The sequence below is a fragment of the Dermochelys coriacea genome, chromosome 23, assembly GCF_009764565.3.
Source record: "Dermochelys coriacea isolate rDerCor1 chromosome 23, rDerCor1.pri.v4, whole genome shotgun sequence".
Taxonomy (NCBI): Eukaryota; Metazoa; Chordata; order Testudines; family Dermochelyidae; genus Dermochelys; species Dermochelys coriacea.
Genome location: NC_050090.1, coordinates 13,585,410 through 13,599,217, shown reverse-complemented (window position 1 = coordinate 13,599,217; position 13,808 = coordinate 13,585,410). Strand labels below are relative to the sequence as shown.

The following is a 13,808-nucleotide window of genomic DNA, read 5'->3' as shown; positions in this document are numbered from 1 at the left end:
TTGTATATCAATCTCCCCTGTTTTTTCCACCAAATGCATCCGATGAAGTGAGCTGTAGCTCACGAAAGCTTATGCTCTAATAAATTTGTTAGTCTCTAAGGTGCCACAAGTACTCCTTTTCTTTTTGCGAATACAGACTAACACGGCTGCTACTCTGAAACAGAGCATACATAGACTCCCCACAACACACACACACACACACACAGAGCAGGCAGGTCTAATCCCAGCCAGCAGGGACACACACACACACACACACACACACACACACACGGCAGTTCTGAGCCCAGCCACCAGGGACACACTGTGACAAAGCGGTAGTGTTTTGCATGAATACTATGTGTGCCTCAGTTTCCCTGTGCGCTGCATGTGTAACAAGGTGATGGGAGAGGGTTTGTTGTTGCAGAGGACCAGGTGTGACCTTGCCTGGCAGCCAGAACCCCGGACAATGGCCTGGAGAAGGGAAACCCTAACAACTGGTAACCTGCTGACTAAGAGGCCCACCCCAGCTTGGCCATCAGCTGGTTCTGACCAGTGGGAGGACAATGGGCTGAGGAGAGAGGACCCCAATGATCTGTTTGCCCAGAATGAAGACACAGGGCGGAGGAGGGGCTGTGGGGAGGTGATATGGGGGCGGGGGGGGGTCAAGTGGAAGCAGCTTGCTCTGGGCTGGGGACAAAGAGCAGCCAGAGTCCACATGGACAGGGACAGACCCAGCTGGACGGTGCTGAGAATGGCCAGGCCCGAGGCCTCTGAGAATTGCCTGGGCTGGGTTCAGCTGTACAATAAACCCTCCTGTTTTCCGCCGGCTGAGAGTCCTTGCAGGCTGGAGATCGGGGGGGCATCGCTCCCTCTGGGGGTAGCGGCCCCCAGGGGCCAGAGTGAGGGGATCCCCTGAGGGGGCTCACGCAGGGACCCAGGCAGGCTGGAGGCTCAGAGGGCCTAACCCCGGAAAGCGAGGTTAGGCCTCGTGGTGCGAATGTCACCCCACCCCGCAGACCCCCTGCAGGGCTGCCCCCTTGGCTAGAAGCTCCCCCCACGAAACTCTCTGCCGACTGCATGTGACTCTGCAGGTCACTGTGTGTTGTGGGCAGGATGCTCAAGCTGCTGCCCTGCAGACCTCACTCCTGTTTGAAGGGGAATGAGGCCCGGGCCTTTCCCCTCTAGGGGGCGCCAGCTCCCATCTGGCCCCAGGGCAGGGACTGGCTGGCTCAGGGTGGCGGGGAATGGGGCCCGGGGCCTTTCCCCTCTAAGCGGCACCGGCTCCCATCCAGCCCCAGGGCTGGGACTGGCTGGCTCTAGGGAGTGGGGAATGGGGCATGGGGCCTTTCCCCTCTAGGGGCTGCTGGCTCCCATCCGGCCCTAGAGCAGGGACTGGCTGGCTCAGGGGGGTAGGGAATGGGGTGTGGGGCCTTTCCCTTCTAGGGGGCACCAGCTCCCATCCAGCCCCAGGGTGATTAGACAGATAGATAGAGGGGGTGGATGGGGATAGATAGAGAGGGTGTGGGGGGGTTGGATAAATTCCTCCCCTCCCCCTTTTACATGCAGATCAGCAGATGACTCTTCTACGTCCTTGACAGCCTCTATTCCTCCATCCTTCCACTTCTGCATTCTCTCCTTCCCCCCCCGCCCCCCCCCACACACACGCTCTGCAGCACCTTGCGCCTTTGGCAGAAACCTCCTGAGCTCAGCGAAATGGAAATAAGCTGCCAACCCCTGTGCTAAGGGAAGGGTTTTAGTGGGGGAAATAGCCAGCCATGGGATGGTGGGGTGTGTGTGTGTGTGTGTTTGCATCTGCATTTGTGTGTAGATCTCTGTGTGTAGGTTTGTGTGTGTGTATGTTGATGTGGGGGTGAGGGTGTTTATGACTGTGCGGTGGGTATGTGTGATGTTTGTGTAGATCAATGTGTGGTGGACTGTGGATGTGGGGCATTTATGGCTCCATCGTGGACTTTAGGCGTGTGTGTGTGTTTGTCGAAACCTATGTGTGCAGTGTGTTTATGGCTGTGTGGTGTGGCTGTTGTGTGTTTGTGTAGATCTCTCTGTGTGGTGCGTTTATGGCTGTGTTGTGTGGCTATTGTGTGTTTGTGTAGATCTCTGCGTGTGGGGTGTTTATTGCTGTGTTGTGTGGTTGTTGTAGATATCTCTGTGTGGTATGTTTATGGCTCTGTTGTGTGTTTGCACAGACCTTTGCGTGCTAGTTTGTGAATGCAGTGTGGGGTGTGTTTAGGACTGTGTTGTGTATGGGTGTGTCCCTATTTAAGGGGGTGGGTGGGTGTATTTGTATGAACCTGTGTGTACTGGTTTTATTTGTGGTATGTTTATGGCTGTGTTGTGGGTATGTGTGATGTTGGGTAGATGTGTGTGATGGATTGTGTTTGTGGTGTGGGTGTGTTTATGGCCGTGTTGTGTGTTTGTGTAGCTGTGTGTGTGTAGATCTGTTGGGGGAGGGTATACATGGCTGTGGTGTGCGTTTGTGTAGGTTTGTGGGGGGACGGTTGTTTATGACAGTGGTGTGTCTGTGTAGACCTGTTGGGGGGAGAGTATATATGGCTGTGTTGTGTCATGTGTTTACGTAGATCGGGGGGGGGTGTATATAGCTGTGTTTGTGTAGATACTGTTTAGATGTTTGTGTGGTGTATAGATCTGTGGGGGGTGTATATGGCTGTGGGGTGTGTTTGTATAGATGTGTGTGTAGAATTCTAGGGGGTTATGGCTGGGGGTTGTTGTCGGGGAGGGTGTATATGGCTGTGTTGTGTAGATGTTTGTGTGTTGTGTAGATCTGTGGGGGGAGGGTGTATATGTCTGTGGTGTGTGTTGTGTACATGTTTGTGTAGTGTGCGGTTTGTAGATCTGGGGGAGGGTTATATATGGCTGTGGTGTGTGTTTGTGTAGATGTGTGTGTAGGTTTGTAGGGGGGTTATGGCTGGTGTGTGTGTGTGTCTTTGTGCGGTCGTACAACCTGACACATTCTCGGTGTGTGCACCTGGGAAGTGGGGTGTGAAGATCCCTGTGCAGGCAGGTGTGGGTGTATTCAATGGGACCTATACACACATACCCCCCACGCTGCCCCCATGCCCTGGGCGGGTGCAGGGCTGCAATAGGCACACGGGGTGAGGGGGCTGCCCAGCGCAGGGAGGTTGCAGGCGGTGCCCAGTGGGGGTGAGGGGTTGCCAGGGGGGGCACACAGGGCTGGCGGGGGGGGGCAGGAATTGCGGTGGGGGTGACATCAGCCTGCGCAGAGCCAGCGACTCCTGTTCTCATTCTCATGCCAGGCCGTGCCCACCAGGTTGCAGAGCCCAGATGGGAGCGGAATGGCTGGGGGGGGGCCTCCCCCAGCCCTGCAGCATACACACCCACTCAGAGAACCCAGGAGTCCTGGCTCCCAGCCCCCACTTCTCAAACCACTAGGCCCCACTCCCTTCCCAGAGCCAGGGAGAGAACCCAGGAGTCTTGGCTTCCAGCGCCCCTTTCCCGCTCTAACCCTCTGCCCCCCACCCCCAGGAATCAGGACTCCTGGGTTCCGTGCCCAGCTGGGGGCGGGGTGGGGGGCCGGGCTGCGCGTTGCTGTCGGCACAGGAGCATCTGGGGCTGCTGGCGAGACCCCTATTTACAGCACAGGGTGTAACTGGAGAACGGGGCTGGCCCAGAATAACCCGACCCGCAGCCCCGGGGACGCGCTGTCCTCACCACGCCACATAGACCTGCCGCGCCCGCCGGTGCCGGCCTGGCCTACCTGCGGCCTCCTCACCCAACTCCCCCCTGAACCCCCAAACCTGCCCTAACTACCCCCTCCCCCCAAACCTCCCCCCACTCACCCCTGGGGGCCCCAGACCCTCCCTCTCCCCCCAAACCTCCCCCCACTCACCCCTGGGACCCCCAAACCTTTCACCTCCACCCACTCACCCCTGGGGATCCCAACCTTCCCCCTGCCCCCAAACCTCACACCTGGGGTGCCCAAGCTTCCCCCTCCCCCTAAACCTCCCCCTACTCACCGCTGGGGCCCCCAAACCTTCCCTCTCCCCCCAAACCTCCACCCACTCACCCCTGTGGCCCCCAGACCTTCCCTCTCCCCCCGAACCTCCACCCACTCACCCCCGGGGCCCTCAAACCTTCCCTCTCCCCCCAAACCTCCCCCTGCTCACTCCTGCAGCCCCCAGACCTTCCCTCTCCCTCCAAACCTCCACCCACTCACCCCTGGGGCCCTCAAACCTTCCACCTCCACCCACTCACCCCGAGGGACCCCAACCTTCCCCCTGCCCCAAACCTCACGCCTGGGTCACCCAAGCTTTCCCCTCCCCCCAAACCTCCACCCACTCACCCCAGGGGCCCCCAAACCTTCCCCTCAACTTCCCCCTCCCCCAAACCTCCCCCATCTCACTCCTGAGCCTCCCAAACTCACCCCAGCCCCTGAACCTTTCTGCCCCCCTCCCTCCCAAATTTAGCTTAGTTTCCTCTTCGTGAAACTTTCAACTTCTGCTTGAAACAATGTCCCGTCCAGATGGGAGCCGGCGCCCCCCAGAGGGGAGAGGCCTCGCGTCCCATTCCCCGCTCCGTCCCCCCCCACCCACGAGCCAGCCAGTCCCTGCTGTGAAATTCGCACCAAGAGCCGTGAAATTCTTAATTCTTAACACGGTCTGAATTCTGAGCTCGGTTTACACTGCGTAAATCTGGACTCTGGATTGATACCCGGGAAGCTAAAATCAGAACTGGGCCCTGTCCCCATTGCAGTCAGGGGTGACTCCAGGTTGACACCAGGAGCTGAGATCAGAACCTGGCCCTGCCCCATTGCAGTCAGGGGTGACTCTGGATTGACACCAGGAGCTGAGATCAGAACCTGGCCCTGCCCCCACTGCAGTGAGGGGGTAACTCCAGATTGACGCCTGGAGTTGAGATCAGAACCCAGCCCTGTCTCCATTACAATTGGGAGTGACTCTGGACTGATGCCAGGAGCTGAGATCAGAACCCATTCCTGTCCTCATTGCAGTCAGGGGTGACTCCAGATTGACACCAGGAGCTGAGATCAGAACCTGGCCCTGCCCCATTGCAGTCAGGGGTGACTCTGGACTGACGCCAGGAGCTGAGATCAAAACCCAGCCCTGCCCCCATTGCAACTGAGAGTGACTCCAGATTGACCCCAGGGGGCTGAGATCAGAACTCAGCCCCTCTCCCACTGCAACTGGGATTGACTCCGGATTGACCCGGGGAGGAGGGGGGGGCACTGAGACCAGAAAGACACCCCCTCCAGCTAAAAATAGCCATTTATAAAACCCAGGATTAAATACAGACCCGCTGAGGTTATTAACTTGACCCCCCCCCGCTCGCCTGCCGCCCTCTTTCCTGCTGTCCCGCGGTCTGGCCCCTTCCAGTGCAAGGGGGACACCCCCAGAGGTCCATCCCGCCCCCCCCAGACTCCGGCCCCCCCCGTCCCTCAGGCGCTGCTGGTGGCGGCGCTCGGGACGCCGCAGTGGCCGGGCTCCTGGGGCCGGCCGGGCAGGGCGAGGAGCAGGAAGCAGCCGCCGCCGAAGATCAGCGCGGCGCCGGCGGCCACCGCGCAGCCCGCGGACCACGAGTACTCGTACTCCAGCGGCACGCGCCGGTCGCTGCTGATGAGCCACCGCACGGAGTGGCGGAAAACCTCCAGGCTGAGCAGCACCAGGACCCCTGCGGGAGAGAGGGAGAGTGGGAGCGGGGCGGGGCGCGGGGGGCTCCGCGGGGGGCGCCGGGCTGGGGGGAGCGGGGCGGGGGGCTCCGCGGGGGGCGCTGGGCTGGGGGGAGCGGGGCGGGGCGCGGGGGGCTCCGCGGGGGGCGCTGGGCTGGGGGGAGCGGGGCGGGGCGCGGGGGGCTCCGCGGGGGGCGCTGGGCTGGGGGGAGCGGGGCGGGGGGCTCCGCGGGGGGCGCTGGGCTGGGGGGAGCGGGGCGGGGCGCGGGGGGGCTCCGCGCGAGGGGCTGGGGGGAGCGGGGCGGGGCGCTGGGGGGCCCCGCGGGGGGCGATGGTCTGCGGGGCGGGGCGGGGCGCTGGGGGGCTCAGCAGGGGACGCTGGGCTGTGGGGAGCGGGGCGCTGGGCGGCGGGGGGGGGGCGCGGCGGGAGGCGCTGGGCGGCGAGGCGGGGGGCTCAGCGGCGGGCGCTGGGCTGGGGGAGCGGGGCGGGGGGGCTCCGCGGGGGGCGCTGGGCTGCGGGAAGGGGCGGGCGGCGCGGGGGGCTCCACAGGGGGCGGGAGAGGCGGTACCTACCGGAGATCATGAAGAAGCAGGAGGCGGGTTTGAGCAGGAACTCCACCCCTTTGCTCAGCGCCATGGTGATGCACAGCGAGCCCATCACCATCAGGGTGATGCTCAGAAGAGAGATCACGGCCGCCGTGATGTTCAGTTCTGGGGAGCGGGGAGACAGAGAGTTACCCCAATCTGGGAGGAAAAGCCCCACTGCCAGCCTCCAGTACAGCCCAAGAGACATTGGCTTGATGGGCCCATGGGTGTGATCTGGGGTCGGGAGGAGGCGGGACACCAGGGTAGATGGGCCCATGGGTGTGATCCAGGGGGGTCCTGACCTTTTTTTGTCGTTCTCTGGAAGATGTGGGCGTTCTCCCCCGTGCTGAAGAACTTGAAGTAGGAGCAGTTGGCTTCTGGGAAGGGAGAAAGGAACGACTTGAGTGACGGGGGAGAAAGAGGAGATGTATAAAGGAGGTCGAGGGCAGGGCAGAGAAGGGGACCGGGAATCAAGATGTGTGAACGCTCCGGGCGGTCAGGATGAGTTTGGGGAGAAGGGGTCAGGTGGGGAGAGTTAGAAACCCCCTGCTATCCCAGCCCTGGGATCCCTGCACCCCCAGATCTCCAGTGCCCCCCAATCCTGACCCTCAGCCCCCTGCTATTCCAGCCCTGGGCTCCCTGCACCCCCAGATCTCCAGTGCCCCTCAATCCTGACCCTCAGCCCCCTGCTATCCCAGCCCTGGGCTCCCCCTACACACACCCAATTCCCACAAACCTTTCTGCATGAACCTTCCACGCTAAACTCACCCACCCCACCAAACCTGCCCCCCATGCTCACCCCAGCCCCCAAATCTTCCTGCCCCCCAAATTCACCCCCACTAGAAATCTAACTCAGGAATTTCACCTTCTTCACCTGAGTGAGTGTCCCGACACATTCACCAAAGGGCTGGGAAATTGGGGAAAGGAGGGAGATTTATTAACACTCCCCAGGTTTCATCACAGATGGGAATTAGCTTGAGATAGAGAGATAGAGAGATGCAAGGAGGTGGGATGGAGGGGTGCAAGGGTAAGGATGTGTGGGTGGGTGGTAGGGGGTGAATGGATGACATTACAAAGTGGGATTTTTGTGTAATATTTTATGACCCTTGTCTGGAAGGTATGTGGGGATGGATGGATGGATCAAGGGGGTGTGTATGGGATGGATGGATGGGTGTGTATCGGATGGATGGATGGGTGTGTATGGGATGGACAGATGAGTGGATGCATGAATGCAGGAGTGTGTATGGGATGGACGGATGGATGGATGGGTGTGTATGGGATGGATGGGTGTGTATGGGATGGAGGGAGGGATGGATGGATGGATGGATCAAGGGGAGTGTCTGGGATGGACAGATGGATGCAGTGAGGTGTATGGGATGGAGGGATGGGTGGAGGGATGGATAGATCAAGGGGGGTGTATGGGATGGATGGATGGATCAAGGGGGTGTATGGGATGGAAGGATGAATGCAGGGATGTGTATGGGATGGATGGATGGATGCAGGGGTGTGTGTGGGATGGATGGATGCAGGGGTGTGTGTGGGATGGATGGATGGATGGATCAAGGGGGGTGTATGGGATGGGTGGGTGGGTGGAGGGGTGTTTGGGGTTGTAGGAGCAGATTTTTGATAGCCCAGTAACAGGTTTAAACAACTTCCAGTGGCTGGAATTCCATTTGTTATGCTTATTACTGAAAGCCACTAAAAGGAGGTATTTCTGAAACCTTAGCACAGGTAACAGACCAGGAAGGGAGGGTGAAGTGAGTGACCTCACAGAGTAAACATGACTCTCTGCCCTCCTGGCTTGAGTTGTTTTTCCGAAGCATGTGGTTTTGCAAGCTGGAAGTCTGGCAATAGTTAACTATGACTCTACAGCTGGTTAACCAATGGAAAGTTGCCCACCAGACAGGCTGGAAATCTCCACCCTTAACTTAGTTTCTGCTCGGCAGGTTTGTTAATGAGCAAGCTACGTAATACTAACAAGTTGGATATAAAAAGGGGAAGAAATCTGAGCTCTGTGGACATTTGAACACCTGGACACCTCTCAAGTTCCCCTGGAGACTGCCAGCTGGCCACTGGACATCTATAGTTATCCACTCAAGACCATCTCAAGACCCTGGGTAAATATGAATCTGGGATTTTGGGGGGTGTTTTACTAACCTGTTGCGGACGTGTGTAAGAGCTTAAGACTAAGTAATGTATAGCTTTAAGTGAAAGCACTCTTGTGATGTCCTGTTTGTGGCAGCCATCGATCGGTCGGATGGCCGTGTCTCCCCTGATTTATTTCTGACACCACCTCACACAGAGTAAAGGTACCAAGAGCTTTGGGTTGAAAGAACCCCAGGTAACAGGGTGGATTCTTGGGTGGGTGAGTATGCGTGGGGATAGATGGATGGATGGATGGGTTTGATGGGTGGGTGGGAGTAGTTGGATGGACAGAGGGGTATGCAAGGGGCTAGATGGAGTCTGTATGGGATGTACAGGGTTGTTTGGGGATGGATGGATGGAGGGTTGTGTGGGAATGGACAGGTGGGGGTGGATGGATGGATGAAGGGATGTGGGGTAGATGGATGGATGGAGAGAGAGATGTGGGGTGGATAGAGGGTGGGGGGATGGATGAGAGGGGGTGGGTGGATGGAGGGAGGAAGGGATGGGGTGAATGGGAGAAGGTGGGTGGATGAATAGATGGATGGAGGGATGGGGTGGGTGGATGCAGGAGTGGGGTGAATGGAGGGAGGAAGGGAGGGAAGGTTGGGGGTGGGGTGGATGAGGAGGGAGGGGTGTGGAGGGCTGGGGTGGGTGGATGCGGGGGTGGGGTGGATGGATGGAGGAAGGGAGGGTTGGGGTGGGATGGGATGGATGGATGGGAGGGGGTGGGGTAGATGGATGGATGGAGGGAGAGATGTGGGGTGGATAGAGGGTGGGGGAGATGGATGAGAGGGGGTGGGTGGATGGAGGGAGGAAGGGATGGGGGTGAATGGGAGAAGGTGGGTGGATGAATAGATGGATGGAGGGATGGGGTGGGTGGATGCAGGAGTGGGGTGGATGGAAGGAGGAAGGGAGGGAAGGTTGGGGGTGGGGTGGATGAGGAGGGAGGGGTGTGGAGGGCTGGAGTGGGTGGATGCGGGGGTGGGGTGGATGGATGGAGGAAGGGAGGATTGGGGTGGGATGGATGGATGGGAGGGGGTGGGGTAGATGGATGGATGGAGGGAGAGATGTGGGGTGGATAGAGGGTGGGGGGGATGGATGAGAGGGGGTGGGGGGGGTGGAGGGAGGAAGGGATGGGGGTGAATGGGAGAAGGTGGGTGGATGAATAGATGGATGGAGGGATGGGGTGTGTGGATGCAGGGGTGGGGTGAATGGAAGGAGGAAGGGAGGGAAGGTTGGGGGTGGGGTGGATGAGGAGGGAGTGGTGTGGAGGGCTGGGGTGGGTAGATGCGGCGGTGGGGTGGATGGATGGAGGAAGGGAGGGTTGGGGTGGGATGGATGGATGGGAGGGGGTGGGGTAGATGGAGGGAGGGAAGGATGGGGTATGGGGTGGATGGAGGGAGGGGTGTGGAGGGACGGAGGTATAAGATTTTCAGAGCACAGGTCCCCCCCCCCCCAGCAGCAGTTCTGGCCCACCCGCACCCACCCCTGCTTTGTCCCCTGCCAGCTCCCGGTGCCATAACTGCTTTGTGCCCCTAGCCCGATGGCCCTGCCCCTCTCTCCACTCCAAGCCCTGCTACTGGAGAGCTGAAGGAAATGGACCAGAGCAGCTATCGCACTTTAAACATGCACCCTACCTGATCCGGAAACACATCCACATGGCGACAACCCCCGAGATACCTCCAGGGGTTGTGGAATGGGGCACGGGACCTTTCCCCTCTAGGGGGTGCCAGCTCCCATCTGGCCCCAGGGCAGGGACTGGCTGGCTCAGGGGGGCGGGGAATGGGGTGCGAGGCCTGTCCCCGTTAGGCAGTTGGCCATCATTTCCCTGGATTCAATGAGCACGGACGCTCAGCTGGGTGAATGTTTCCTGGTTGGGAGGGTAGCAGATCACGGCGCAGAACCGCTCCCCGGTGCTCTTGGTCTCCAGTTTCACTCTTTCCAGCCAAGAGGCGCTTTAACTGGCCCCAGTCCCTTCTCTGGACCGCGCTCCACCCCCGCCCTCCCCAAGACTGGAATTCAGCTGATGCTGTTGGTCGCTGCTGCTGCGTCAGAAAGAAGCGCAGAGACAGAACCCAAAACACTCCTGGAGACGCCTGAATTCGTTCACCTCGGAGCCGGGACTCCCAGCCCCACTGCTCTAACCACTAGGCCCCACTCCCCTTCCAGAGCCAGGGAGAGAACCCAGGAGTCCTGGCTCCCAGCCCCCTGCACAGACCCAAGTGGGATCAGAACCTGTGTGGGTAGCGTGAGAGAGTGAGGGCATCTGGTTATTTATGAAACTCCAGCTGCGAAAAATTATCAGACTCAAGAGGAGGTGGATTGGGGTGAAGGCTGAAAAGGGAGTGAGTGGGGGTGGGGGGGAAGAAGATAGATAGATAGATAGATTAGATAGAGGGGGTGAACGGGGATAGATAGGTAGATAGATAGATAGAGGGGGTGAATGGGGATAGATAGATAGATAGATAGATAGATAGATAGATAGATGGGGTGAACGGGGATAGATAGATAAATAGATTAGATAGAGGGGGTGAATGGAGATAGATAGATAAATAGATTAGATAGAGGGGGTGAATGGAGATAGATAGATAGATAGATAGATAGATAGATAGGGGGTGAACGGGAATAGATAGATAGAGGGGGTGAACAGGGATAGATAGATAGAGGGGGTAAATGGGGATAGATAGATAGATAGATAGATAGATAGATAGATAGATAGATAGATAGGGGGTGAACGGAGATAGATAGATAGGGGGTGAACGGGGATAGATAGAGAGGGTGAACGGGGATAGATAGATAAATAGATTAGATAGAGGGGGTGAATGGAGATAGATAGATTAGATAGAGGGGGTGAATGGGGATAGATAGATGGGGTGAACGGGGATAGATAGATAGATAGATAGATAGATAGATAGATAGATGGGGTGGATAGGGAAAGCTAGGTGTTTATGGGGGCGGATGGGGATAGCTAGGTGTTTATGGGGGTGGGTGGAGGGAGGGGGTGAATGGGGGGTGGAAAGGGAGGGAGGGAGGAAGGAAGGAAGGAGAGAAGGAAGGAAGCAAAGTGTGAAGGAAGAGGAGGGGGATGGGCCAGGCTCTCCTCACCTCCGGGCAGCTCCGCCGGGCCGCAGGTCGCCCTCTCCGCCTCCACGTCCTCCACCCAGAGCTTCTTGTAGCAGAACTTCCAGAGGCCGTAGTGGGCGGCCTCGCACATGGTGCTGTGGTTCTGCTTGTAGGTGTTGAGCTCCACCCAGCACTCAGTGCCCACGGCCAGCACGGTCAGCGTCACCCCCACAATGGCCACGAAGAAGGCCAGCTTGATCTTGCCCTCCTGGGCGTCGGTGAGGGCCGGGCGCCGCTTGCCGCCCACCCGGCCCCGCAAGCCAGCCATGCGCTGCTCCTCCTGCTGGAGGAAAAAATTGGGCCACATCATCCTTCCTGGGCTTTACCCCTCTGAGAACCCCTAACCGTAACCCCTGCCCCTGCCCCTGCCCGGCTCCCCTGCGCTTCTCCCCGCCACCTCGCGCGGACGCTCTGCGCCTGCAACCCGCAGCCGATCTAGGTCGGACGCCTGCTGCCAAGCTGGGCCCCCGGCTGGCTGAGCGAGAGGCCGCCCGGCAGCTCACACCCGCGGCCCCGGCTGTAAATACGCCCCGCACCTGTTAGAGGCCATCACCCGTCTCCAGGGTGACAGAGGCTATTTTTAAGGTGCTGGTTTAGGTGTGTGTGTGTTAAAGCGGCACACGCAGCGCTGGGACCTGCCCACGGGCCCGCCCACCGGCAGCCAGCCCCCCTTCCCCACGCCCCACAGCGCCCCCTGGGAGCCCCCCCTCGCAGCCAGCACCCTGTCCCATGCCCCACAGCGCCCCCTGGGAGCCCCCCCCATAGCCTGCCCCCCTTCCCCACGCCCCACAGCGACCCCTGGGAGCCCCCCCCACAGCCAGCCCTCCTTCCCCACGCCCCCTGGGAGCCCCCCCCACAGCCAGCCCCCCTTCCCCATGCCCCATAGCACCCCCTGGAAGCCCCCCCGCAGCCAGCCCCCCATCCCCATGCCCCACAGCGACCCCTGGGAGCCCCCCCCCACAGCCAGCCCTCCTTCCCCACGCCCCCTGGGAGCCCCCCCACAGCCAGCCCCCCTTCCCCATGCCCCATAGCGCCCCCTGGGAGCCCCCCCACAGCCAGCTCCCCTTCTCCACGCCCCACAGCGACCCCTGGGAGCCCCCCCACAGCCAGCCCCCCTTCCCCACACCCCACAGCGCCCCCTGGGAGCCCCCCTCACAGCCAGCCCCCCTTCCCCACGCCCCACAGCGCCCCCTGGGAGCCCCCCCTCGCAGCCAGCACCCTGTCCCATGCCCCACAGCGCCCCCTGGGAGCCCCCCTCACAGCCAGCCCCCCCTTCCCCACGCCCCACAGTGCCCCCTGGGAGCCCCCCCCATAGCCTGCCCCCCTTCCCCACGCCCCACAGCGACCCCTGGGAGCCCCCCCCCCACAGCCAGCCCCCCTTCCCCATGCCCCATAGCGCCCCCTGGGAGCCCCCCCCACAGCCAGCCCCCCATCCCCACGCCCCACAGCGACCCCTGGGAGCCCCCCCCCACAGCCAGCCCTCCTTCCCCACGCCCCCTGGGAGCCCCCCCACAGCCAGCCCCCCTTCCCCATGCCCCATAGCGCCCCCTGGGAGCCCCCCCACAGTCAGCTCCCCTTCTCCATGCCCCACAGCGACCCCTGGGAGCCCCCCCCACAGCCAGCCCCCCTTCCCCACGCCCCACAGCGCCCCCTGGGAGCCCCCCTCACAGCCAGCCCTCCTTCCTCATGCCCCACAGCACCCCCTGGGAGCCCCCCTCACAGCCAGTACCCCATCCCATGCCCCACAGCGCCCCCTGGGAGCTCCCCCCCACAGCCAGCCCTCCTGCTCTGTGCCCCACAGCACCTCCTGGGAGCTCCCCTCACAGCCAGCACCCCATCCCATGCCCCACAGAGCCCCCTGGGAGCTCCCCTCACAGCCCCATGCCCCACAGAGACCCTGGGAGCTCCCCCCACAGCCAGCACCCCGATCTGCTCCTCACAGTGTCCCCAGGAGCTCCCCACCACAGCCAGCACGCAGCCCCGCTCCCCACAGTGCCCCAGGAGCTCCCCACCACCAGAGCCAGCACCCTGCCCCATGCCCCCCAGCACCCCGAGAACTCCCCCCCCACACAGCCAGCCCCGTGCCCCACGGCAACCCCTGCTGGGAAAGGCTCGCCCACAGCCAGCACGTGCCCATGGCACTCCAGAATGCAGGGCAGGAGTTAAACGGTGTTTCTGCCCGGCTCTGGGGCTGAGAGTTCAACCCAGAACAGACGCCCCGGGACCAAACCAGGGGCTGCAGGGAGCAGGGTGGGGGCTCGTCAGGGGGTGCTCTCCTCTTGCAGTCAGTGCTGGC

At 60.9% G+C, this 13,808-nt stretch overlaps 5 protein-coding genes across 19 annotated transcripts in view; 3 read left to right on the top strand and 2 right to left on the bottom strand.

The window, feature by feature from the left end:
- Positions 1 to 13,808, bottom strand: part of LOC119846859 (immunoglobulin superfamily member 1-like) — a 597,460-nt gene that overhangs the window by 189,431 nt on the left and 394,221 nt on the right. The window lies entirely within an intron of this gene.
- The window catches only part of LOC119847133 (immunoglobulin superfamily member 1-like), a 660,993-nt gene that overhangs the window by 323,791 nt on the left and 323,394 nt on the right, over positions 1 to 13,808 (top strand). The window lies entirely within an intron of this gene.
- The window catches only part of LOC119847459 (leukocyte immunoglobulin-like receptor subfamily A member 6), a 652,437-nt gene that overhangs the window by 315,235 nt on the left and 323,394 nt on the right, over positions 1 to 13,808 (top strand). The gene's annotated exons all lie outside the window — the stretch shown is intronic.
- Positions 1 to 13,808, top strand: part of LOC119846912 (immunoglobulin superfamily member 1-like) — a 615,137-nt gene that overhangs the window by 306,872 nt on the left and 294,457 nt on the right. The window lies entirely within an intron of this gene.
- CACNG6 (calcium voltage-gated channel auxiliary subunit gamma 6) lies at positions 5,427 to 11,865 on the bottom strand. Its single transcript, XM_038382167.2, has 4 exons — positions 11,495 to 11,865; positions 6,547 to 6,621; positions 6,233 to 6,370; positions 5,427 to 5,661 (listed from the first exon to the last, which is right to left on the bottom strand). Exons 1-4 carry the CDS (start codon positions 11,820 to 11,822, stop codon positions 5,429 to 5,431), a joined length of 774 nt encoding a protein of 257 aa, XP_038238095.1. The 5' UTR covers positions 11,823 to 11,865; the 3' UTR covers positions 5,427 to 5,428.

Excerpts from the sequence above, each read along its gene's own strand:
- CACNG6 (XM_038382167.2), bottom strand. The coding sequence starts at position 11,822 with ATGATGTGGCCCAATTTTTTCCTCCAGCAGGAGGAGCAGCGCATGGCT. Across the intron at positions 6,371-6,546 it reads CCAGAGAACGACAAAAAAAG|AACTGAACATCACGGCGGCC; the intron begins GTCAGGACCCCC and ends CCCGCTCCCCAG. Across the intron at positions 5,662-6,232 it reads CTGCTTCTTCATGATCTCCG|GGGTCCTGGTGCTGCTCAGC; the intron begins GTAGGTACCGCC and ends TCTCTCCCGCAG.